A 27044-nucleotide genomic window follows, 5' to 3' on the forward strand; every position below is an offset into this window, starting at 1 on the left:
AGTAAATGGGAATATGCCACAAAATCAGTGAATCACAGAATTTTAGAAGGGACATCCACAGCCATTTAATACAACACATATCCATCTAGGCTCAGCTACAGACTTCCCAGGAAAGGGATCCCACTATCTCCTGAAGCATCCCATCCCCCTTGTGGACAGCTCTAATTATTAGGAAGATTTTCCGGACATTGAGCCTAAATTTGCCTTTTTGCAACTTCACATTGCCCTGGTTTTGTCCTTTGGGGCCAAACAAAACAAGGCTAATCCCTGTTTCCCATGACAGCCCCTCATGTACTTGAACATAATTATAATGATCCCCAAAGAGTTTTTTGGGGGGGCAGAGATTGGAGGCGGGCAAAATATCACTAATTCCTTCAACCTGTCAGAATATGGCACAACCTTAAGGCCATTTACCATCTTTCCCATTATTCTGTAGTCAATCTCAAGCTTATCAGTGTCCTTCCTAAACTGGGGCAAGCCAGAATTGAACACAGTACACCACTTGTGCTCTTACCGGGGCAAAATACAGTGGGACTCATTTCCTTTTCCCTGGAAGTTGTGCTTCTCTTAATGAAGACTGAGACAGCATTAGCTTTTTTTTGGGGGGGGGGCCTACCACATCATAGTGCTGCCCCATGTTAAAAAACATTTAAAAACCCCAATTCTCTTTCAGGCAGACTGCTATCTAGACTATATCATACTTAGAAAGTTGATTTTTTAGCTCAAGTGCAAGACTTTACATTTATCCCAACTGAATTTCTTCTGGTTAGATTCAGTCTAATCTTCCAACCTGTCAAGATACTTTTAGGTCCTGTTATCCTATATGTTGGCTTTCCCTCTCAGCTCTATCTGCAGATTTGACAAGCATGCTGTCTATGCCTTTATCCAAGTCATTACTATAGAGCCCAAGATGAACTATTTTGAGAGCAAAAGTCAAGGGCCATTAAAAAAAAACTGCCCTCACCCAATGTACATGCAGTCATGTCACATTTCTGTGACTGACTTCATTTTCGTGATCCTACTCTTAGCTCATGATAACATTTTAAGGTAAAACATCTAACATGTTTGCACTTAGAGACATTTTCTTTTTTTTATTTTCAGTTCCAAATGCTCTTCCTCCCTTTAGCCATCCCTTACTCATTGAGAAATTTCTCATTATACACATGAAGTCATGTAAAACATATTTCCACCTTAGTCATTTTGTCAAAAAAAAAGCAAGAAAAATAAAGAGGAAAAAATATACTTCAATCTACACTCAGAGTCTATCAGTTCTCTCTCGGGAGGTAGATAGCATTTTTCATCATGAGTCCTTTCATTGTGGATCATTGTATTGATCAGAGTAGCTAAGTCTTTCATAGTTGATTATCATTACAATATCACCCTGTCTGTGTACATTGTTCTCCTGGTTCTGCCTACTTCACTTTGCATCAGTTCATATAAGTCTTCCCATATTTTTCTGAAACCATCGCTTTCATCATTTCTTTTAGCACATATTGTAGCCTGTTCAGGCATTCCCCAATTAATGGGCATTCCCTCAGTTTCCAATTCTTGTCACCACAAAAAGAGTTACTGTAAGTATTTTTGTACATATGGGTCCTTTATCTTTTTGTTTGATCGCTTAGAGGTATTTTCAAACATGGACTCATTTTTTAAAAACCAAGAAATAATATACAATTAATATACAAATAGGCCTAACCCAACTTGAATACCAGCCTTCAAAAAATATTGTTGAATTGGCACTGGCCTCTGTTTCATTTTCAATTCCGGGAAGACTATGGAGAATAGTACAGGGTTAGGTTGATTATACAACAATCATAGTTCCCTATGAGAACTCCAGAATGAGGGTGACAAATTTGAAGGATAGAGAGGATATCATAAGCTTCACCTGCAAAAAAAGCTGTTCTCATGAGATTCTTCATCTTTCTTTCTGACTCAATGAACAAAGTGTATAGACTTGCCCCTGAGGAAACCTATAGGTGAGACTGTCCCAAAATATGTCAACAATGGAAACTGTTCTGCTACCAATGCATTTATTCTTGAATACAAAGCATCCTACTCAGGGAAGTCATTTGAAAGAAATAAAAATTCACAAGCCTTTCCAGGTTGGAGTATTTCTCCTGTTCAAAGGCCAAAGCAAATTATGATGTTCTAATGATGCCGTGGCAAGGTGTGACTATTTGATTTATGCAAAGCAGGCCAGGCAGAAGCTTTCAAAGCCAGGCTACTATGTAACCCTTCATTTCACAAATGATGAAACTGAGGCCCAAAGAAGTGATTGTGACTGGCCCAAGGTCCTGTGTCTAAGTCCTTGACTCCAAATTTTCCTGGATTCTTCCCAACATATTAGGCTGCCTGATTTGAACTCTATTGTGCTTTGAAATCTGAAACAATTATATTTCTTTCAGGATACTCTGGAGATGTGTAGCCGAGAGACAGAGTTCAAGAGTATTTTATTTGCACTTTGTTACTTCCATGCCGTAGTAGCAGAAAGGCGCAAATTTGGACCTCAAGGCTGGAATCGCTATTACCCTTTTAACACAGGAGACCTCACCATCTCAGTGAATGTGCTCTATAACTTCCTTGAGGCCAATGCCAAGGTAAGAATAATGAATGAGATCCTGGATGGTTAAACCAGAATCAGTAGGGCTGTACCAGAATGTCAAGTCTGTCCTTCTATTATTTCAACTCAGATGTAAAATGTAGTGCCATTTTCTAGTGGGAGAAGAGAAGCAGTTCCAATGAAGGACTATCACTCAGAACTTGCTAACTTTCTTTTTAACAAGAGATATGGGACAATGCCCTGAATACATGCAAAGTGCATGTATTAGGTAACAACCGATCCATGTAAAACAAGGTTCATGCTAAACCCTATGTAGTAACCTCATAGGTTATGAGGCTACCTTATGGCATAAAGTGCTAAACAACACTTCTCAGGTGGCCTTCAGGACCAAGATACCAAGTTTCACCCTTCTCTATCTACTACTGACTCCTTCCCTTTCTAACATTCTACCCAAGTTCTAAGACAGTCAAAGGCTGTGTTCTGATATTTCATCATAAATTAATAGAAATGTAGAACCTCTTTAAGTGATCAATTTGCTTTGAGTCCCCAGACTAGTTTGAAAATAAGCTAGAGAAATCATTTATGTCATAAGATTTTGTTCCTGTCTCAAACTCATCGATATTTCTGGCTATATAACTTATTGTGATAGTAATGAACAGTACAAAGATATATTTAAATATTTCAATGAGGTATCATCTTCAGGAAAGAACAGAGCTATATGATTTGCTTAGAGAACCTCAGATAGAAACCAGAGAAACATAATAGAAACCATAACTTTAATAAGATAGGATACAAAATAAAAACGCAAAAAGCACTTGCCCGCCTACACCCTCTCCATATAGATAGATAGATATACACACACATGAATATACATACACACTTATATGTATGCATTATGTATATAATCAACAAAATCTAACAGAAAGAGATGAAAAAAGAAATTCCATGTGGAAATTATAAAACATTTGGGAATCTACTTACCAAGATATATATATTTATCTATCTATATAGTGTAATTAGAAGGGAAATAATGAAGCTGGGGGGGGTCTTTGTAGCAAATTTCTCTAGTAAAAGTCTGATAACCAATATATATATATATATATATAGGGATTTGATTCCAACGTAAAGGAACAAAAGCCATCCTCCAACAGATAAATTTATGAGGATTATAAAAGGCAGTTCTAGAGAGAAGAAGCTATCAATAACTATATAAAAATATGTTCTAAATTAAGCAAACTTAAGAAGACAAACTCTGAATTTACCTGATATCTATTAGATGGGTGAAAAATAACAAACAAAAAAAAAGGAAGATGAACATTGTTAGAGAAGTTGTAGGAGGACAGACATACTAATGTCAAGCTGTGAAGTAGTCCAGCCATTCTTGACATCAGCTTAGGTGGAACTATATGTAAAAAGTCACTAAAAGATGTGTATACCAGAAATACCATCACTCTGTAGGTATCTCTAAAGAGATCAAAGACAGAGTAAAAGGACCAATAGGTACAAAAAAAATATATAATAGCACCTTTTATTGTGCCGAAGAACTAGAAACAAAGTGGGTGCTCATAAATTGGGTAATGGCTGAACAAATTATGGTATATTAATATAATAAAATGACCAAAAAAGGAAAAATGCAGAAAAACCTGATGATACCTGTATGACCTGACATAGAGTGAATTAAGCAGAACAAGAAGTATTATTCAATGGCACAACTTTATAAACATTGAAATATGATCATGCAATGACCAGTGACCAATAATGAATGACTCCAAAAGACTGATGATGAAGCATGCTACCAGATTCTTGGTGGAGAGATGATGGACTGTGAACATATTTTCATATATTGTCTATACAACACAAATATATTTTGCATGGTGATACTTATGGAGGAGAGTTGTGGAGCACAGATAGTGATACAAAAGAGAAGAAAGGAAAGGAAGGAGTGTAAATGGAACATTTATAACACAGAGAGGAAAGCAGAAGGAAGTCTAGAAGATGACACAGATAAGGAAGGCAATCCTGGTACTACCACATTAAATGTATGCCTATATATGTGTAGATATCTAGCTCTATGAGCTCTGTTAGAGTTTCATATACACCTCTCTTTTTCTGGTTTTCTTTGGTTAACATGTATTCAGATGCCATTCTGTCTATGACAAACGTGTTACATCCCCAAGTTCTCAGGTACTCTGAGAGTGTTGGGATGTCTCTTTTTTCTCTGCTATCTTGTACAAACTTCTACATGTAATATGCACACTCTGGCCCCACTCTCTCAAAGCCAGGCAGGCTATATATCTCCCTTCAGAATTTCGTGGTATCTTGAGGGTTTTCAGGAATCTTTTTCTCTGCTGCCACTGGCTCTAGCCACCATCAGTTTTGTTCCCCCTATATTAGGGGCCTAATGACCTGAATCTCAGTTCCATTTAACCACTTAACATCTGACAGTTTTTAGAGAAAAATATTTACTTCAAAGATTTGGCAAGAAAAAATATATAAATATTTCCCCCAATACCTTAGGTGCATAATCCCCCCTACACAGCCTTAGTCTTGGCAGAAAAGGTTAGGTTCATTATTTAGTTCAGTTCCTGCATGGCATTGGTCCCATCAAGTTCACATCCAAAGGCAACATTGCTGCCAAATAAGTCCTTCCACTGGACTGGGACCCTGAAGGTCCCTTCTGAAAATTGCTCCTCAGGGCAATTTCAGAGCTGGCTACAAAACCTAGCCTGGATTCTGACTCCCAGATTCCTGTGTCTTGCTCTCCCAGCCTTTGAAACTTTCAAGGTTGGAAACTCCACTCCAAAAACCTGGAATGAAAAAGAGCAAACAAGACCCAGGCCCTGTTTCTTAGGGGCAGTGTAACCTTAGGAGTAGAAAGATCCACAACCCTTCCACCAGGGAATTATGTTGCTCTTCCAACTTGAATACAACAAAGAGAGAGCTGAAAATGACTCAGGCACTTTTGAAAATGCAACAGTTCCAGCTACACAATCAACCTACCACACCAAGGCTACTTCCAAACATATAGTCGGCCAACTGCAATGAGTTACAAAATGTTCATGGATGCACTTCCCTCACATGTCAGAAAAGAGCAATCCGTCGGAGGAGAAAGAGGGAATGGGATCCAAGGTTTAGTGTTGACTTTTGTGAGAATGGCCACCTCTACTAGAAAAGAACAAAAGAGAGAATGCAAAATGAATATCAGGGAGTTTGTATGTAGAATAAAGGAAAGGAGAGCACTCGTGTTGAATGGCCTCTATTTTCTCAGATGGCATCCTCCACTGAGAATGAGGAGTTAAAGAGTGTTGTGAAAGGCTTGAGGAAGAGGTTTAGAACAGCTGGCCTCGGAAATGTGAGCGTCAATTAGAGAAGAGTAAAAGAGTATTTTGTGGGAGTGAGGCACAGTTGAGATTAGAGAGCAAAAATTTGTAATAGAGTCAGCATGGTTGTGTGGTTTCCTCCAGTAACATTCAACCACATGTTAGTAGAAGGAGAAGAAACAGATGGTGAAGTGTGAATCATTTAGGAGGAGTCAAAGTGCTGATGTTCACCACATTTCATTGTACCTGAAATCACACTCTTTAGGCATCAACCTATTTCATCTACACATTAATTCCTATGCTGAGTCATTTCAGTCTAGTTTCATTCTCTTCCCTGTCTCTCAGGTGCCTTATGATGACTTGCGCTACCTCTTTGGTGAGATTATGTATGGAGGCCATATCACAGATGACTGGGACAGGAGGCTATGTAGAACATACCTGGAGGAATTCATTAAACCAGAAATGTTAGAAGGAGAAATGTTACTGGCTCCAGGGTTCCCACTTCCAGTCAATATGGACTACAACAGTTATCACCAGGTAATCTTCCCATTTATAGTCCAGATTGTGCAATGTGAACTTTACCTCCCTGGGTTTGTTTCCTCTGCTTTACAATGAAGTGGTGAGAGGTAGGACTAGAAAATTTCTAAGGTTCCTTCCAGCCTAACATTCTCTGGAAAGCATAATGCTTTTAGGGTGTTCCAGCAGTATTTTCAGAGTCATTTTGGAATGGCCATGCTGGAATAACTCTCAGAGTCCTCTTTTCCCACTTAAGAAAGTTTATTGAATTCCCAAACTCAGCTTATATTTAGTCATTAATCTCAAATTGGTTCATTTTTATCACAAGGATTTCAATTCTTATTTAATGTATGTGTTTCTCATTCCCAAATACAGTATCAGAGAAATGTATTTTGTTGCTTTAATTTTAAAAATGACTAAGACATGAACAGAAGCAAATTCTCACTAAAGAATTTAACCCACTTCTGCTAAGTTCATAATTATCATCTGCAAATTTTTCAATGGATCACTACTTTGTGGACCTTCTATCCCCCTGATGCTTGCTGACCATTGCAAAAATGATTAAGCACTGAAAAATTGTACCTATGGGCAAAAGCAAAAGGAGACTGGGTTATATAAAGGAAAAGGAAGTAAATTTTTAAATCACTTAGATTAGATACACAGAAACATGATTTATTGATATTGAGATAAGAAAGTTATAGAATCTTTCTCTTGATTTCCCTACAGTCCTCTGATAGACATAAAATTAACTGGATAGCTAGAGAAGAGGCGTTACACATATGCAGACCACATGTGACTCCTAAGTGCACCCTATACCAGATTACAATGCAGTTAACAAAATAAAAATATAATAAGACACAGATAATATTACATTTTAAAACTAAGTCACTATGAGACCCACAGGGATCCTTATGTACAGATGAATGGCCCTCCATTTCTATTTAGGTTTGATACCACTGAGCTAGAGGATAGGCAATGAGGAGCACCATCTTAGAGGTTTCTGAGGAACACCTGTATTCCTTAGGTACTCTAAGCCTGATTTGTCTTGAAGAGAAAACGGATGATCAAGTTAACTATGATGAGAAAATTTTCCTATTCCAACTTATTACTCAGAAATCAATAAGTATTTTATGTAAATATTTTATCTATGTTCTTTTTCATTATCACTTTCCAATGGCATCCTCACCTCAATGGAACATTTCTTAGAAAAAGAAAACTAAGAACTAAGCAAAACAGGGCAGCTAGGTGGCACAGTGCGTAGAGCACCAGCCCTGGAGTCAGGAGGACCTGACTTCAAATCTGGCCTCAGACACTTGACACATTTACTAGCTGTATGACTTTGGGCAAATCACTTAACTCCAATTTCCTGCCTTCCCCCCGCCAAAAAAAAACAGAAACAAAAAAACAAGAACTAAGCAAAACAAATCATTGTATTGGTAATGTCAGGAAACACTTCGTTCCACATCCATAATCCACACCATCTGTCCACTGAGAGGGAGGCATGAAACCCCTGACACTTCACTGAAACCACAATCAGTTACTACACTGTCCAGATTCTGATTTGTTTTAATGTCAATCAACAAGTCTTTAGTGAATGCTTTACCTTTTGCCCAACACCATACTTGGTGCTATAAGGCTACAAAGATATCAGGAGATGTGTTTTGTGCCACTAAAGTAATACTTGTAAATCAGTCAGTAACTATTTATTAAATGCCTATATGCCAGGCACTGTGTCAGACACTAGGGACACAAAGAAAGACAAAAGACAAGTTTCTGCCTTAAACAAGCTCACAATCTAATGGGGGAAGATAACACATAAAAAGAAGTTAAAATGCAGGGAAAGGTAGAGGATAACTAATGTGGGGGCATGACAAAGTCCAGAGGAGTGCAGTTGGGGAGGAAATAAAGAAACAACCCCCCTCCTTAAATGAAGAACCTGGGAAAACTCCCCACTATTTAATTTCCACCCTCTCCAATCCCAGGGAGATTGGAACCCTGGGCCAGAGGATACTGTACAGGTATGAGTTCTAGGGCTGATGTGATCCACAAAAAAAAAGTTAGAAAAAAAATTAGTATTGAACTATGCGGCTAAGATTGATTTTAAGTACAGTAGCATGAGCCCAGAACATGGGGGTATGATGTGTCTTTGAGGGAGAGTACATCCCAGGTTTTTTTTTGCAAAATGTACTCTGCATATAAATTAAATAAATTAGGTGACAATATTCAGCCTTATTGTACTACTTTTCCAATCTTAAATCTATCAGTTCCATGTTGCTTCTTGACCTGCATACAGGTGCCTCAGGAAACAAGTAAGATGATCTGGCACTCTCATCTCTTTGAGTACTTGCCATATTTCGTTGTGATCCACACAATAAAAGGCATTAGTGTAGTCAATGAAATAGAAGTAGATGTTTTGTGAATGTTAGCAATTTGGTCTCCAGTTCCTCTGCCTCTTTGAAAACCCGCCTGCTCATCTGGTAGTTCTTGGTTCACATATTGCTACAGCCTAGCCTACAGAATCAATAAGCACAACCTTGCTTAAGCCTGTGAAATGAGAGCAATAATATTGTTCAATAATTTGAACATCCCTTGGCATTGCCCTTTCTTAGGATTGGGACATAAACTGATCTTTTCCAATCCAATGGCCATTGTTGAATTTTCCAAATTAACTAGCATATTGAGTGCAGGATTTTTTACAGCATCATCTTTTAGGATTTCAAATACCTCAGCTGGAATTCCATCACCTCCACTAGCCTTACTGTTAGCAATGCTTCCCAGGGCTTACTTGACTTCATTTTCCAGGATGTCTGGCTCTGGATCAGTAAGTACACCATTGTGGTTACTGGTGATGTAAATAACTTTTTAAAATAGTAAATATTATTTCAGTTTTACCCGAACTACATGTGAAAGACAATTTTCAATGTTCTTTTTTTAAGCTTTGAGTTCCAAATTCTATCCTTCCCTCCCTCTCCTCCTCAGTCCCTGAGATGGTAAGTAATCTGATATAGGTTATACATGTATAATCATGTGAAACATAGTTCCACATCATCATTTTGTGGAAGAAAACTCAAACCAAAAAAAGAAAAGGAAAGAAAGTGAAAAATAGTGTGCTTTGGTCTGTATTCACACACTATCAGTTCTTTCTCTGGATGTGGATAGCATTTTTCATCATGAGTTTTTTGGGATTATCTTGGATCCTTGAATTGCTGAAAATAGCTAACATTCCCAGATGTTCATCATACAAAGATCTTTCTTGTGTGGTTCTTTTGTGTATTCTTGCCATTTTTTCTTAATCTCTTCTGCTTCTGTTAAGTCCATAACATTTGTATCTTTTATCATGACCATTTTTGCATAGAATTTTCCTTTGATATCTTTAATTTTCTTGAAGAGATCTCTTGTCTTTCTATTATTTTATTCTATTTCTTTGCATTGCTCATTTAAGAAAACCTTCTTATCTTGCTTTGATATTACCTGGAATTGTATATCCAGTTGAGTATATCTTTCCCTTCCTCTTTTACCTTTTTCTTCCTTCCTCAGCTATTTGTGAAGCCTCGTCAGACAGTGATTTTGCTTTCTTTTCTTTGGAATATTTTTTTTTGTTGCTGCCTCCTGTACAATATTGAGAAGTTCTGTCCATAATTCTTCAGGTATTCTATCTACCAGATGTAATCCTTAAATCTGTTTATCACTTCCATTTCACATTCACAAGAGATGATATTTGGGTCATACCAATATGATCTGATGATTTTCCCTACTTTCTTCAATTTAAGTTTGAATTTTGCAAGAAGTAGCTCATGATCACATCATGAGCACAGTCAGCTCCAGGCCTTGTTTTTTTTTTTTGTTTTGTTTTGTTTTGTTCTGTTTTTTAAAGTTCCTTGGCATTTATTTATATTTTTAATTTTTTTTAATATATTTAGTTTTCAGCATTGATTTTCACAAGAGTTTGAATTACAAATTTTCTCCCCATTTCTACCCTCCCCCCACTCCAAGATGGCATATATTCTGGTTGCCCTGTTCCCCAGTCAGCCCTCCCTTCTGTCACCCCACTACCCTCCCATCCTCCTTTCCCTTCTCTTGTAGGGCAAGACAAATTTCTATGCCTCATTGCCTGTGTATCTTATTTTCTAGTTGCATGCAAAAGCTTTTTTTTGATTTTGAACATCTGTTTTTAAAACTTTGAGTTCCAAATTCTCTCCCCTCTTCCCTTCCCACCCACCCTCCCTAAGAAGTCAAGCAATTCAACATGGGCCACATGTGTATCATTATGTATAACTCTTCCACAATACTCATGTTGTGAAAGACTAACTATATTTTGCTTCTTCCTAACCTATCGCCCTTTATTGAATTTTCTCCCTTGACCTTGTCCCTTTTCAAAAGTGTTTGTTTTTGATGACCTCCACCCATCTGCCCTCCCTTCTATCATCCCCCTTTTTTATCTTCTTCCTCCTTTTTTCCTGTGGGGTAAGATAACCAATTGAGTGTGTATGGTATTACCTCCTCAGGTCAAATCTGATGAGAGCAAGATTCACTCATTGCCCCTCACCTGCCTTCTCTTCTCTTCCTACAGAACTGCTTTTTCTTGCCACTTTTATGCAAGATAATTTACCCCATTCTATCTCTTCCTATCTCCCTCTCTCAATATATTTCTCTCTCATCCCTTAATTTGATTTTATTTCTTTTAGATATCTTCCCTTCATCTTCAACTCACCCTGTGCCCTCTCTCTCTCTCTCTCTCTCATATATATATATATATATATATATATATATATATATATACACAGACACACACACACACATACATATATACATACATACACACTCACATATACACATGTATATATATAAACACATATATATACATATATATGTGTATGCATATTCCCTTCAGCTACCCTAATACTGAGGTCTCATTAATCATACACATCATCTTTCCATGTAAGAATGTAAACAAAACAGTTCAACTTTAGTAGGTCCCTTGCAATTTCTTTTTCTTGTTCTTTTTCTTGATTACCTTTTCATGCTTCTCTTGATTCTTGTGTTTGAAAGTCAAATTTTCTATTCAGCTCTGGTGTTTTCACTGAGAAAGCTTGAAAGTCCTCTATTTTATTGAAAGTCCATATTTTGCCTTGGAACATGATACTCAGTTTTGCTGGGTAGGTGATTCTAGGTTTTAAACCTACCTCCATTGACCTCCGGAATATCATATTCCAAGCCCTTCGATCTCTTAATGTAGAAGCTGCTAGATCTTGAATTATTCTGATTGTGTTTCCACAATACTCAAATTGTTTCTTTCTGGCTCCTCACAGTATTTTCTCTTTGACCTGGGAGCTCTGGAATTTGGTGACAATATTCCTAGGAGATTTCTTTTTGGGATCTATTTGAGGAAGCAATATGTGCATTCTTTCAATTTCTATTTTGCCTTGTGGCTCTATAATATCAGGGCAGTTCTCCTTGATAATTTCTTGAAAGATGATATCTAGGCTCTTTTTTTGATCATGGCTTTCAGGTACTCCAATAATTTTTAAATTATCTCTCCTGGATCTATTTTCCAGGTCAGTGGTTTTTCCAATGAGATATTTGACATTGTCTTCCATTTTTTTCATTCCTTTGGTTCTGTTTTATAATATCTTCATTTCTGATCAAGTCACTAGCTTCCACTTGCTCCAATCTAATTTTTAAGGTAGTATTTTCTTCAGTGGTCTTTTGGACCTCTTTTTCCATTTGGCTAATTCTGCCTTTCAAGGCATTCTTCTCCTCATTGGCTTTTTGGAGCTCTTTTGCCATTTGAGTTAGTCTATTTTTAAGGTGTTATTTTCTTCAATATATTTTTGGTATTTTGGGGGAGTCTCCTTTAGCAAGTCATTGACTTGTTTTTCATGGTTTTCTCGCATCCTTCTCATTTCTCTTCCCAATTTTTCCTCTACTTCTCTAACTTGCTTTTCCAAATCCTTTTTGAGCTCTTCCATGGCCTGAGACCAGTTCATGTTTTTCTTGGCGGCTTTTGTTGTAGGCTCTTTGACTTTGTTGACTTCTTCTGGCTATATGTTTTGGTCTTCTTTGTCACTAAAGAAAGATTCCAGAGTCTGAGACTGAATCTGAGTGCGTTTTCACTGCCTGGCCATGTTCCCAGCCAACTAACCTGACTCTTGAGTTTTTCAGCAGGGTATGACTGCTTGTAGAGTAAAGAGTTCTATGTTCCAAGCTTGGGGGGATGCGCCAGCTCTGCCACACCAGCACTCCTCCTTCCCCAAGAACCCTCAACCCGCACTGGACTTAGATTTTCAGCAGGCTCTTCACTCCTGCTCTGATCCACCACTTAATTCCTCCCACCAGGTGGGCCTGGGGCCAGAAGCAACTGCAGCTGTAGTTCTATAGCTGCCCCACCTCCACTGCCCCCAGGGCGGTGACTGAACCTCGAGCTCCTTCCACTCCCACAGCTTTTCCCACTAACCTTCTCTGTTGTCTTTGGTGTTTGTGGGTTGAGAAGTCTGGTAACTGCTGCAGCTCACTGATTCAGGGTGCTAGGGCACGCTCCACCCGGCTCCTGGTCTGGTTGGTCCGCGCTAACCACACTGGGCTCTGCTCCACTCCACTCCGCTCCCAGCTCCGTGCGGGGTAGACCTTACCCAGAGACCATCCAGAGCTGTCCTGGGCTAGAGCCCTGCTTCCCTCCACTATTTTGTGGGTTCTGCAGTTCTTCTCTGTTGTCTTTGGTGTTTGCGGGTTGAGAAGTCTGGCAACTGCCACAGCTCACTGATTCAGGGGGCTAGGGCCCACTCCGCCCGGCTCCTGGTATGGTCAGTCCACGCAGCTCACGCTGGGCTCTGCTCCACTCCCCGCTCCCTGCGTGAAAGACCTCACCCAGCAACCATCCAGGCTGTCCTGGGCTGGAGCCCTGCTTCTCTCTGCTATTTTGTGGGTTCTGCAGTTCTAGAATTGGTTCAGTGCCATTTTTATAGGTTTTTGGAGGGACTTGGCAGGGAGTTCACACTAGTGAACTTTCCAGCCGCCATCTTGGCTCCACCTCCCTCCAGGCCTTGTTTTAACTGACTATATAGGACTTCTCCACCTTTGGCTGCAAAGTATATAATCAATCTGATTTTGATATTGACCATCTGATGATGTCCATGAGCAGAGTCACCTTTTGGTTGAAAAAGAGTGTTTGCTATGGCCAGTAAGTTATCTTGACAAAATTCTATCAGTCTCTGCCCTGCTTCATTTTGTACTCCAAGGCCAGACTTACCTGTTATTACAATTATCTTTTGATTTCCTACTTTAGCATTCCAATCCCATATGATGAATGTAGCATCTTTTTTTGATGTTATTTCTAGGAGATATTGTGGGTCTTCATAGAACTAAGAAACTTTGGCCTTTTCAAGCATCAGAGGTTGGAGCATAGGCTTGTATTATATGATGTTGAATGAATTGCCTTATATTTGAACAGATATCATTGTGTTATTTTTGAGATTATCCCTAGTACTTCTTTTCTCACCATTTTGTTGACTATAAAGGCTACTCCATTTCTGAATCAAAAGCCAGAATTACGGTTGCCAGGAGAAATATCAACAATCTCAGCTATGCAGAGGATACCACTCTGACGGCAGAAAGTGAAGAAGAATTAATAAGTCTGTTAACGAGAGTGAATGATGAAAATATAAAAGTTGGCTTGAAGCTTAACCTTAAAAAAAAACTAGGATCTTGGCAACTGGTCCCATCACTTCCTGGGAAATAGAGCAAGAAGAAAGGGAAGCAGTGTCAGATTTTATATTCTTGAGCTGAAAGATTACTGAAGACAGTAACTACAGCCATGAAATTAAAAGACACTTGCTCCTTGGAAGGAAAACTATGGCAAATCTGGACAGCATACTAAAAAGCAGAGACATCACCTTGCCAACAAAGGTCCAAAGAGTCAAAGTTATGGTTTTTCCAATAGCATTGTATAGCTGTGAGAGACCAAAAGAAAAGCTGAACACTGCAAAATCAATGCTTTTAAACTGTGCACTTATAGAGAAGACTTTTGCTGTCCCTTGGACAGCAAGATCAAATTAGTCAATACTTTAAAAAATTAATTCAGGCTACTCGCTGGAAGGTCAAATACTGAAGCTGAAGCTTAAATACTTTGGCCCACAGTGAGAAGACAGGACTTATTGGAAAAGACCCTGATACTGGGAAAGATTTAAGGCAAAAGGAAAATGGCGTGGCAGAGGATGAGACAGATAGACAATGTCATGGAAACAATGAAAATTAACTTGGACAGACGTCCAGAGTTGGTGGAGGATAGAAGAGCCTGGTCCATGGGATCACAAAAAGTCAAACACGACTAAATGACTAAACAGCAACAACATATCCCAAGTTTTAAGGGATTTACTATGCTATTTGCCTCTTCTAGGAACTAAATTTAATGTGTTAGATAATTGATAACAGGAAGCAAAACTACGAGAGCTAATGAGCAAAAGTGTTAGGAGAATAGCTGAATTGGATTTCCTCCTGCAAGTGAAGGTTGGAAGAGTAGCTCAGAAGGGGATGTTATACTTTAGAGATTCATCCCGAATATATTTGAGTGCCCTTCTCATTTTCTGATACCCATTGACAAGATTTTCTACCTGAGATTCTCTTTTTTGGCTGCTTTAGTTTTGCAGAGATACAATACAGAAAAAAATTTTCTTTTGATCTAAACTGTAATTGGACAGTCTGCTTCCTTTGAGAGTCAGAGTAGTTACTTTGAGATAACTTTTGCTTATATTATTGCATCCATTACAAGAAAGAAGGCCATATGAGCAATATGGATCCCTAGACTTCTGGTGTCATACAATTAAGCTAGAGCCACACAGAGGACTCTTAGTTATAGGAGTGCCACATGACTTCAGAAACAAATCTATTGAGGGCATTTTTACAAGATACCATTGATACTTTGGGGGAAATGTATTGACTAAATGATGTTTTCATAGATTATCTAAGAATTCAGACCTTCCTAAAACACCTGATAAGGTAGGAGTTTCAAAAAAATACATGGAATTTGATTACTAGGTCTCTCACAGAGGATGTGAGGATAGTGCATAGTGTTGAACATCTGTTAATCAATGAGTCAGTATCTGGAGAAAGTTTATCAAAACTGACTTGGAACGACAAGACATATGAAACACCATGAGCAACTATAGACATTAATAACCTCAGTAGCCTAGGTTAGGACTTTTCTCAAGAAAGGACTCATGTCCTTCCAGGGAAGAAACATAGGCTATCTGAACCAGAAATATGACCAAATTACTACAGCATTGGGAGGTATATTAATTGGAAAAAAGAGGTAAACTGCTAGAAAGTCTTTAAGCTTTTGGAATTGTACAGAGTATGAGGACTTTTAAACCTGAAGTCTTTGCAAGTATCCTTACCTTGCCATGTGACTTCACTAATCTTCAATAGCCTTCTCTGCTACTTAGAAACATGTTCATGTTTCCCCCATCCTTAAAAAGTTCTCATTTAGTCTGGTCATCCCTGATAATTCTCATCCTATAACTTTCCTCCCCTTTATAGCTAAACCCCTTGATAAAACCATCTGCAATTGAAGTCTCCACTTTCTCATTTGTTTTCTTCAAAACACTACAATCCAACAAAGTCGGTCAGCATTCAACTGAAACTGCCCTCCAAAGTTAGCAATTAACTCTTAAACACCAAATCTAATGTGTTTTTTCCTATCCTCATCTTTCTAATCTGCGTCCTTTGACACTGTTGACCATTCTCTTCTACTGGATACTATCTTCTCTCTAGGGTATTCAAGACACTGCTCTCTAAATGAACCAATTCAGAGCACTACCAAAACATGCATTACTATACCATCTTACCACAACCACTCCGAGGTTCACTATTCCATCTCTCTCTCTCAGTTGAGCTGAGTTACCTTGGTCCCATTCTGTATTGTCCAGTGTATATTCACCTATGCGTACCTTTTCCAATTTCTGTGTTGCTATTATTTGAGTTTCTTTTCTATTTACTACATGTGTTCATTGTAGAACTGGAATTAGATGGGAAAGGGAGCAAGTCTTGGACATGGAGCCTGGGGCCTTCTTTTCACCCCAGTAATAATGAGAAATGATGATCAGAAGTTAGATTGAATCAATCATATACCCTAGTCAGGGTGGGGAACCTGTGGCCTCAAGGCCACATGTGGCCCTCTAGGTCCTCAAATGTGGCCCTTTGACTGAATCCAAGTTTTACAGAACAAATCCTTTTATTAACAAATCCTTTTATTTCTATCCTGGTACCCCTCCCCACTCTGAGGAAAGCAGAGTGATCTCTGGCCCCAATCTCCTGCTTCCCCTCCTGGCAAGAATTAAACTTTGCCTTGGAGAAGGGTAGAGGTAGAAGAGGCTAGATGGAGATGTTTGTTCTTCCTCTTTGAGCCACACAGTGAAAGCCCCCTCATTACACACATACTTGTTAATAGTGTGCATTTCTTTTAAGAACTGTTGATTAATATCATTTAACCACTTCTCTATTGGGGAATATTATTGTTGTCGTTCATTCATATCTGATTCTACATTACCCCATAGACTATAGCACACCTGGCTCTTCTGTCCTCCACTATCTCCAGATGTCTGTTTAACTTCATGGTCATTGTTTCCATGACACTATCTATCTCATCCTCTGCCATCCCATTTTCCTTTTGCCTTCAATCTTTTCCAACATCAGGGTCTTTTTCAATAAGTCCTGTCTTCTCATTGTGGGCCAAAGTATTTAAGCTTCAGCTTCAGTATTTGACCTTCCAGCGAGTAGCCTGAATTAATTTTTTTAAGTATTGACTGATTTGATCTTGCTGTCCAGGAGACTCTCAAAAGTCTTCTCTAACAACACAATTTGAAAGCACTGATTCTGCAGTGTTCAGCTTTCCTTTTGGTCCAACTCTCACAGCCATACACTGCTACTGGAAAAAGCATAGCTTTGACTTTTTGGACCTTTGTTGGCAAGGTGATGTCTCTGCTTTTTAGTATGCTGTCCAGATTTGCCATAGCTTTCCTTCCAAGGAGCAAGTGTCTTTTAATTTCATGGCTATAGTTACTGTCTTCAGTGATCTTTGAGCCCAAGAATATAAAATCTGACACTGCTTCCATTTCTTCTCATTCTATTTGCCAGGAAGAGATGGGACCAGTTGCCAAGATCTTAGGTTTTTGTATACATGTATATGTGTGTATACACATATATATGCACACATACATATATATTGTACATAATATATATGTGTGTGTGTATATATATATATATATATATATATATATATATATATATGAAATTTGGTTATCTCCTTCATTAGACTATAAACTCCTTGTGAGTAGGGATTATTTCACTATTTCTATTTCTTTTCTCAGAACCTAGCATAGTAAAAAGCATAAAGTAAATGCTTTATGGATGTTTATTGTTATGATTGATTGGAAGGCACTGAAGGGTGATAGCTAAGTTACAGTACCTATCCAACCTGACAAGGTTTGTAGGAATTTGGGGTGGGAGGGCCCAGAGACAAATTTTGGAGATACTGACAGAGACAAGATTTGTGAGACATTTCAATAGGTGTTTGATTGGCAAATGAAGAAAAGCTAAAGCACAAGTACCCAACACAAGTTTTCCCAAATGAGATTCTCTGGTTTAGTGAAAGCTTTTCAGGCACCTAAGACATATGAATTGTTCTGGCTTTTTAATTTCCCTTCAAACGTTTCTTTCAGTACATTGACGACATGCTACCTGCAGAGTCACCATACCTGTATGGACTCCACCCCAATGCTGAGATTGGCTTTCTGACCCAGACCTCAGAAAAGCTCTTCCGCACTGTGCTAGAGATGCAGGCTCAGGACAGCCAGGATGGAGATGGAGGAGGGATCATAAGAGAGGAAAAGGTAAATGGTGGGAATCAACTGTGAGTTTTCTCACTAGGAATTGTTTAGGTAAATTGATTTGATGGTACAATGAGTTGTTTAAATAGAGGATTTAGTTGTAGGTATAATTCTCCCTAAGGTATACAATTGTCTGGCCTGACAGCATAAAATACCTTTGTACACAATTTATGTCTACTGCTTATATACTACTCAGACCCAAGACTCCTGAACTTGTCTCTGCTAAGCCTGCTCACACAATCACACTTCATTCATTTGCTACAAGCCAGTCAATACTGCTTTATTTTTCTGCCCCCCCAACCCAGAACTCCTCATTTTTTGTAATTATTTGTGTAATAAATTTAATGACATTCTCAAGAAATATAAAATGAACATGGAACTGAATTCTGTAGTAAAATCATGTTTGATAATAATGAAACCTTTAACAAAATAATATTTTTGTTGTTCACTTTTAATCACTTGATCGTGTAGTATATAATTTCTCCCAGCATGGTGGGTGGACTCACTGTATAGAACTTATGGAAGACATAGATGAGAGTCACACTGTTTGGGAAAACATATTTGGTCATCACATATACAGGAGTCAATCAACAAGCATTTATTAGGTGCTTGTTATGTTCCAGAAATTGTGCTAAATTCTGGGAATACATATATGAGGGGGAAAAACAGTCTAGGCCTTCAAGGAGCTTACATTCTCAGGCAGGAGATAACTTGTAAAAGGAAGCTGAAGCAGGGATAGGGGAGGGGAGAGAAGAAGGTACTTTGGTCCAGAGCCATGATAGATAAGTGCAGGGAAATGCAATCTGGTAGAAAATAAAGAGACCACCTGGTCTCTTTGGGAGGGAGCTTGGGCACCCTCCTCAAATGGAGGTCCTGGGAGGATCTCTACTCTCCAATAAGAGGGAAGGACCCTAGGAGCAGAGGGTACTAGTGAGGTGTGAGTTCCAGGGCTGAAGTGATCTTGTAGGATAAAGAGATTTCTGGGGCATGACAAAGAAGTTGAAGTATAGCCTTGTGACCCATTTAAGTACAATTATAGTCCATATATATTATTCCAATTCTGCCATCTTTTTATCTCTTTTTATGCCATTTGACATAGGATATTTTTTTCACTTAACTGTATAGTAGTATTCCATTATGCCTACATGCCACAGTTTATTTGACTATTTTCCAATAGATGGACAAGTGAGTTGTTTACTTTTTTGTTTACTATTTTTGTTCTTGTTTTACTTTTAAAAATAAGGCAATTACAAATATTTTAGAGACTTTTCTTCCCTTTTAACAATATTCTTAGGATAATTGTCCCAGAAATATAACTATTAGGTTGTTGTGTTGTGTCTAACTCTTGGCAAAGTTTTGGAGCAGTTTGTCATTTCCTTCTCAACCTCATTTTACAGATGAGAAAACTGAGGCAAACAGGGTTAAATGACTTGCTCAGGGTTACAAGGTAAGTGTATGAGGCTAGATTTGAACTCAGGAAGATGAGTTTTCCTGACTCCAGCCAAGTACTCTATCCCCTGTCCTTATTAGCATTTAAAATAGTGGAATATCACAATGAAAATCAGGCTCACTTGTCTTAGAGAATGACAGGTCCTGAACTCTTTTAAATTTTTGCTTTGGAGAGCTTATAACTTGTGAAAATACTGTATAAGAAACTTCTGGTGGGGGGGGAGCCAAGACGGAAATGGAGCCAAGAGTGAAAACAGGGACATACCCGAGCTCTCTCACAAAATCTTTCAGATAGCTTTCAAAAAGTGAAGCTGAACAAATTTGAGAGAAGTAGAATCCAGTAGGAGACAGAGAGTGGCAGATTTCCAACCCAGGAGAGTCCAGAAAGTCAACGAGAGGGATCTGTTGCACCAGACTGGGAGAGCACTGAATGCATGGAACTACACCCGACCATACTGAAGCACCATACTGGAATAGGAGCAGGCCCAGCCCAGTGGCTGCAGTGGCAATCCCCAAGCCTCTCAGCTCAGAACAGGAGTCTGTTGCAGCTAGGTGAGACAGAAGCGCAGAGCTTGCAGCAGCAGCAGCAGCAGCTATTCCTGGGGCTATCAGCCCACAGTCTAACAGTTTGAAACTCACCTTCTTGAACTTCTGGGAGCCATGATGACCCAGTAAACTCTAAGAGCTCTCATCCCTCCCTTGAATAACCCAGAGAATACTACCCTAGGAAAAACCCTGGAATAGAGGAGCCAGAAGTAGGGATTCAGCAGTCTTTTAGCTCAGGAAGATAGGTAGACAGGCCCCTCATGCAGTGACTGAAGGAGACCAGCACAAGAAGGGAGGCATCCCAGCAAGTCCCACCTTAACAGACAGGTGGGAGTTCCTGAGCCCCAGGAGTGTTGAGCTGGCAAGCACCAATACCAGGACCCCAGGCATGCCTTCACACAGCCAGAGGAATTGGCAAACACCAGCGCAGACCAATGGCTGAGGCCACCCATACTATATAGGACAGCCCTAGGGGAAGAGAAGATTTCCAGCAGCCAGATCACCCCTCCTCCACATCTTACGCTGTGAGCTTCAGTGTAAACCCAGGGAAACTCAGAAAGACTTCACTGGGCCTCAATCCTTGGCATACAACAGCCAGCTCCAGCTCAGCACCAGGTGAGCTGCAGCAGTATGCAGCTTCGAGCTGACAAAACCAGAAGCCACAGCACACAAAACCAGTAACCAGGCCCCTAGCTCCCAACACAAGAAGCTTGGGACAGAGCCCCCTGGGCCCCAGAAGCAGAGATCCACTTTAAAAGCCAGGAAAAAGGCAACCACCATGAAGAAGCAAACTAGAAAAGTAAAAAAGACCATTGAATCATATTGCAGGGACAGAGAAGATCAAAATACAAATTCAGAAAAGGACAGCATTGACAGTATACTCACATCTGAAACCTCAAAAGGGAATATGATCTGGTCTCAAGACCAAAAAGCATTTCTGGAAGAGTTCAAGGAGGATTTTAAAAGCCAAATTGGAGAGGTAAAAGAAAAATGACAGAACCTAACAGGAGAAAATATCTCCTTGAAAAGTAAACTTGGCCAAATGGAAAGAGAGGTGCAGAAGCTATCTGAAGAAAAATATTTGGCAAAAATTAGAATTGGGCAAGTAGAAGTTAATGACTCTAAGAGGTATCAGGAATCAGTCAACCAAATCTAAATAATGAAAAAATAGAAGAAAACATAAAAAGTCTCATTGGAAAAATAACTGACCTGGAAAACAGATCCAGGAGAAATAATCTAAGAATTATTGGTCCACCAGAAAGCAATGATGAAAAAAAGAGCTTGGACAGTATCTTCCAAGAAATCATCAAGGAAAACTGCCACAAGGTCATAGAATCAGAGGGTAAAGTAGTTACAAAAGAATTCCCCAATCACCCCCTGAAAGAGATCCCAATTTGAAAACTCCAAGGAATATTGTAGACAAATTCCAGAATTACCAGGCCAAGGAGAAAATGCTGCAAGCAGCCAGAAAAAAAACAATTCAAATATTGTAGACTACAGTCGGAATCACACAGGACCTTGCAGCTTCTACATTAAAAGATCAGAGGGATTGGAATATGATATTCTGTAAGGCAAAGGCACTTAGACTACAACCAAGGATCAACTGTTCATCAAAATTGAGCATACTCTTTCAGGCAAGGAGATGGACATTCAATGAAATAAGGGAATTCCAGACCTTTCTGAAGAAAAGGCCATTGCTGGAAAATTTGATCTTCAAATACAAGACCCAAGAGAGCCATAAAAAGGTAGGAAAAAAAAAGAAAAAAAAACCTTGTTATTCAACAAGGGCCAATTGTTTACATCCCTATATGGGAGGATGATATTTGTTAATCTTAAGAATGGTATAGTCAGTACAACATCTAAGAGGGATATGCAGAGACAGAGGGTGTGGGTATAAATTAACTGATGGGATAATAAAAAACTTCATTAAGGGGTGTAAAGGGATTATAATGGGAGAAGTAAGGAGAAAGCAGAAAAGGGTAAATTACATCACATGAAGAGGCAAAAAACATTATAGTAGAGGGAAAGAAGGGAGAGAGAAGAGCACTGTTTGAGCTTTATTCTCATGGGATTTGGTTCAAGGAAGGAATAACATACTCTGTTAATTATAGAAATCAAACTTGTTCTACAGGCAGTAGGAGGAGAAAGGGAAAAGGAAAGGGAGAGGTGATTAGAAGGGAGGGAAGAAGTAGTAAGGGAAAAGGATAAGATAAGGGGGGACTGACAGAGAGGGAATATTGAGGGAGGCAGTGGTCAAAAGTAAAACTCTTTCGAGGAAGGGAAGGGAGAAGGGACAAATAAAAGCATAAATGGGGGGGGAGTAGGATGGAAAAAAAGACACAGATTGTAATCATAACTGTGAATGTGAATAGGATGAACTTTCCCATAAAATAGAGATGGATAACAGAATAGATTAAAAATCAAAATTCTACAATATGTTGTTTACAAGAAACACATTTGAAACAAGGGGATACACACGGTAAAGGTAAAAGGCTAGAGTAGAATATATTATACTTCAGATGAAGTAAAAGAAGCAGGGGTAGCAATCCTAGTCTCAGACAAAGCAAAAGCAAAGATAGATCTAATTAAAAGAGAAGGAAACTATATCCTGATAAAAGGCACCATAGACAATGAAGTAATATCATTACTTAACATATATGCACCAAGTAGTATAGCATCAAATTCCTAGAGAAGTTAAAGGAGTTACAGAAAGAGACAGCAAAACCATATTGATGGGGGACCTCAACCTCCCCCTCTCTGAACTTGATAAATCTAACCTCAAAATAAATAAAAAAGAAGTTAATGAGGTGAATAGAATTTTAGAAAATGTAGATATTATAGACCTCTGGAGAAAACTGAATGGGGATAGAAAGGAATATACTTTTTTCTCAGCAGTACATGGCACATATGTAAAAAGTAACCATGTACTAGGGCATAAAAACCTCACAATCCAGTGCAGAAAGGCAGAAATAGTCAATGCATACTTTTCAGATCATGATGCAATAAAATTTATGTGTAATAAAGGACCATGCAAAGATAGACTAAAAATTACTTGGAACTAAATAATCTAATCCTAAAGAATGAGTGGGTCAAAAAACAAATCATAGAAATTATCGATAACTTCATTCAAGAGAATGAAAATAATGAGACAACACAACAAAACTTATAGGATGAAGCAAAAGCAGTTCTTAGGGGAAGTTTTATATCTCTGAATGCTTACATGAATAAAATAGAGAAGAAGGAGAACAATGAATTGGGCATGCAACTGAAAAAGCTAGAAAAAGAACAAATTGAAAATCCCCAATTAAATACCAAATTAGAAATACTGAAAACCAAAGGAGAGATTAATGAAATTGAAATCAAGAAAACTATTGAGTTAATAAATAAAACTAAGACCTGGTTTTATGAAAAAAAAACCACTAAAATTGATAAGTCTTTGGTCATTTTGATTAAAAAGGAAGAAAGAAAACCAAATAACCAGTATCAAAAATGAAAAGGGTGAATTCACCTCCAGTGAAGAGGAAATTAAAACAATAATTAGGAATTATTTTGCCCAATTGCATGCCCATAAATTTGATAATCTTAGGGAAATGGATGAATATGTACAAAAATATAAATCCCCATATTAACAGAAGAGGAAGTAAAATACCTAAATAACCCTATATCAGAAAAAGAAATTGAACAAGCCATCAGTGAACTCCCTAGGAAAAAATCTCCAGGGCCAAATGGATTTACAAGTGAATTCTATCCACATTTAAAGAACAATTAATTCCCATACTTTACAGATTATTTGGGAAAATAAGTGAAGGAGTCCTACCAAATTCTTTTTATGACACAAATATGGTACTAATACCTAAATCAGGAAGAGTCAAAACAGAGAAAGAAAATTATAGACCAATTTCTCTAATGAATATAGATGCAAAAATGTTAAATAAAACATTAGCAAAAAAGATTACAGCAACTCATCATGAGAATAATATACTAAAACAAGGTAGGATTTATTCCAGGAATACAAGACTGGTTCAATATTAGGAAAACGATCAGCATAATTGATCACATCAACAACAAAACTAGCAGAAACCATATGATTATCTCAATAGATGCAGAAAATCTTTTAACAAAATACAACACTCAGTCCTATTAAAAACACTAGAAAGCATAGGAATAAATGCAGTCTTCCTTAAAATCATAAGTAGCATCTACTTAAAGCCATCAGCAAGCATTATATGTAATGGGGATAAGCTAGATCGATTCCCAATAACAGCAGGAGTGAAACAAGGATGTCCATTATCACCCCTATTATTCAAGTTGGTACTACAAATGCTAGCTTTAGCAACAAGAGAAGAAAAAGAAATGGAAGGAATTAGAATAGGCAAAGAAGAAACTAAGTTATCACTCTTTTCAGATGATATGATGATTTACTTAGAGAATCCTAGAGAATCAAATAAAAAACTGCTTGAAATAATAAACAACTTTAGCAAAGTTACAGGATATAAAATAAACCCACATAAATCCTCGGCATTCCTATATATTACTAACAAAGTCCAACAGCAATAGATAGAAAGAAAAATTCCATTTAAAATTACTGGAGACACTATAAAATATTTGAGAGTCTACCTGCCAAGACAAATCCAGGAACTATATGAACACAATTACAAAACACTTTTCACACAAATAAAGTCAGATCTAAATAAATGGAAAAACATCAGTTGCTCGTGGTTAGACTGAGGTAATATAATAAAAATGACAATTTTATCTAAATTAATTTACTTACTTACTGCCATACCAATCGAACTACCAAAAAATTATTTTATAGAGCTGGATAAAATTATAACAAAATTCATTTGGAAGAACTAAAAGTCCAGAATATCAAGGGAGTTAAAGAAAAGAAATGCTAGGGAAAGTAGCCTAGCCATACTAGATATTAAACTGTATTATAAAGCAGCAATCATCAAAACTACTTCGTACTGGCTAATAAAAAGAGTGGTGGATGAGTGGAATAGAATAGGTTAGGTACACAAGACACAGTAGTCAATGACTATAGCAATGTACTGTTTGATAAACCTGAAGAGTCCAGCCTCTGGGTTAAGAATTGACTATTTCCACAAAAACTGCTGGGAAAACTGGAAAATAGGACAGCAGAAACTGGTCATGGACCAATATCTGACACTATAGCAAAATAAAGTCGAAATGGGTTCATGATTTAGATATAAAGGCTGATACCATAAGCATTTTGGGAGAGCAAGAAATAGTTTACCTGTCATATTTATGGAGAAGGGAAGAATTTATGACCAAAAGAGAGATAGAGAGCATTTCAAAATGCAAAATGGATAATTTTGATTACATTAAATTGACAAGTTTTGTACAAACAAAGCCAAGCAACAAAGATTAGGAGGGAAGCAGAAAACTGGGAAAGAATTTTGTAACCGGTGTCTCTGATAAAGGCCTCATCTCTAAAATATACAGAGAACTGAGCCAAATTTATAGGAATATAAGTCATTCCCCAATTGATAAATGGTCAAAGGATTTGAACAAGCAGTTTTCAGAGGAAGAAATTAAAGATATCTATAGTCATACGAAAAAATGCTCTAAATCACTATTGATTAGAGAAATGCAAATCAAATCAACATCTCTCTTGTCAGATTGGCTAACATGACAAAACAGGAAAATGATAAATGCTGGAGAAGATGTGGGAAAACAGGAGCATTTTTTACATTGTTGGTGGAGTTGTGAACTGATCCAGCCATTCTGGAGAGCAATTTGGAACTATATGTAGAAGATATATCAGATTCCATGCCATCTTGGGAAGGGAGGAGGAAGTGGGGGGGAGAAAATCTGGAACTCAAAATTATGTGGAACTGAGTGTTGTAAACTAAAAATAAAAAATCTTAATTTAAATAAATAAATAAATAATGTGCATACCCTTTAAACACTTCTAGGGCTGTATCCCAAAGAGATCACACAAGTGGGAAGTGGACCCGTATGTATAAAAATATTTACAGTAGCTCTTTTCGTAGTGGCAAAGAATTAGGAATCAAGGGGATGCCCATCAATTGGGGAATGGCTAAACAAGTTGTGGCATATGAATATAATGGAATACCATTGTGCTATAAGAAATGAGGAGCAGATGGACTTCATAACCTGGAAAGATATGACCTGATGCTAAGTAAGGGTAGCAGAATCAGGAGAACCGTTATATACGATTACAGACACACAGTATCTGTGATGGCTAACTTTCATAGACTTAGCTCTTCTCAGCAATATAAGGTTCTAAGCTCCAAAAGACTCATGATGGGAAAAGCTATACACATCCAGAAAAAGAATTATGGAGTCTGAATGCATATTGAGGCAAACTATTTGCTCTCTTTTTCCCTTCTTTTTTGATTTTGTTTATTCTTTCTTATGGTTCGTTCCATTGGTTATAATTCTTCTTTACAACACGACTATTGTGTAAATAAGTTTAATGTAAAGGTATATGCAGAACCTATATTAGATTATATGCTGTCTTGGGGGAAGGGGAAGGAGAAGAAGGGGGAGAAAATTTGGAATTCAAAAACTTGTGGAACTGAGTGTTGTAAACTAAAAACAAAAAATAAATTTAAAAAAAAGAAACTTCTAATGTATGCCTCCAGTAAGACAGTCTGTAATAATGGACCAGGGATTAGGGTTCCCAGCCTGCAACCAAGAAGGAAATTTACCAATGAATATCAAAACTACCAAAATTGTTTCGCTACACACTTAGACCACAGAGGGACACAAGAAAATACATATGTC

At 38.0% G+C, this 27044-nt stretch overlaps 1 protein-coding gene across 1 annotated transcript in view; it reads left to right on the top strand.

The window, feature by feature from the left end:
• Positions 1–27044, top strand: part of DNAH9 (dynein axonemal heavy chain 9) — a 529624-nt gene that overhangs the window by 471851 nt on the left and 30729 nt on the right. Inside the window, exons 65-67 of the mRNA XM_036755666.1 lie at positions 2406–2597; positions 6226–6417; positions 18108–18278. Coding sequence (XP_036611561.1) covers positions 2406–2597; positions 6226–6417; positions 18108–18278 — 555 coding nt within the window. The remainder of the gene's footprint in view (positions 1–2405; positions 2598–6225; positions 6418–18107; positions 18279–27044) is intronic.

Source organism: Trichosurus vulpecula, chromosome 4 (assembly GCF_011100635.1).
Source record: "Trichosurus vulpecula isolate mTriVul1 chromosome 4, mTriVul1.pri, whole genome shotgun sequence".
NCBI lineage: Eukaryota > Metazoa > Chordata > Mammalia > Diprotodontia > Phalangeridae > Trichosurus > Trichosurus vulpecula.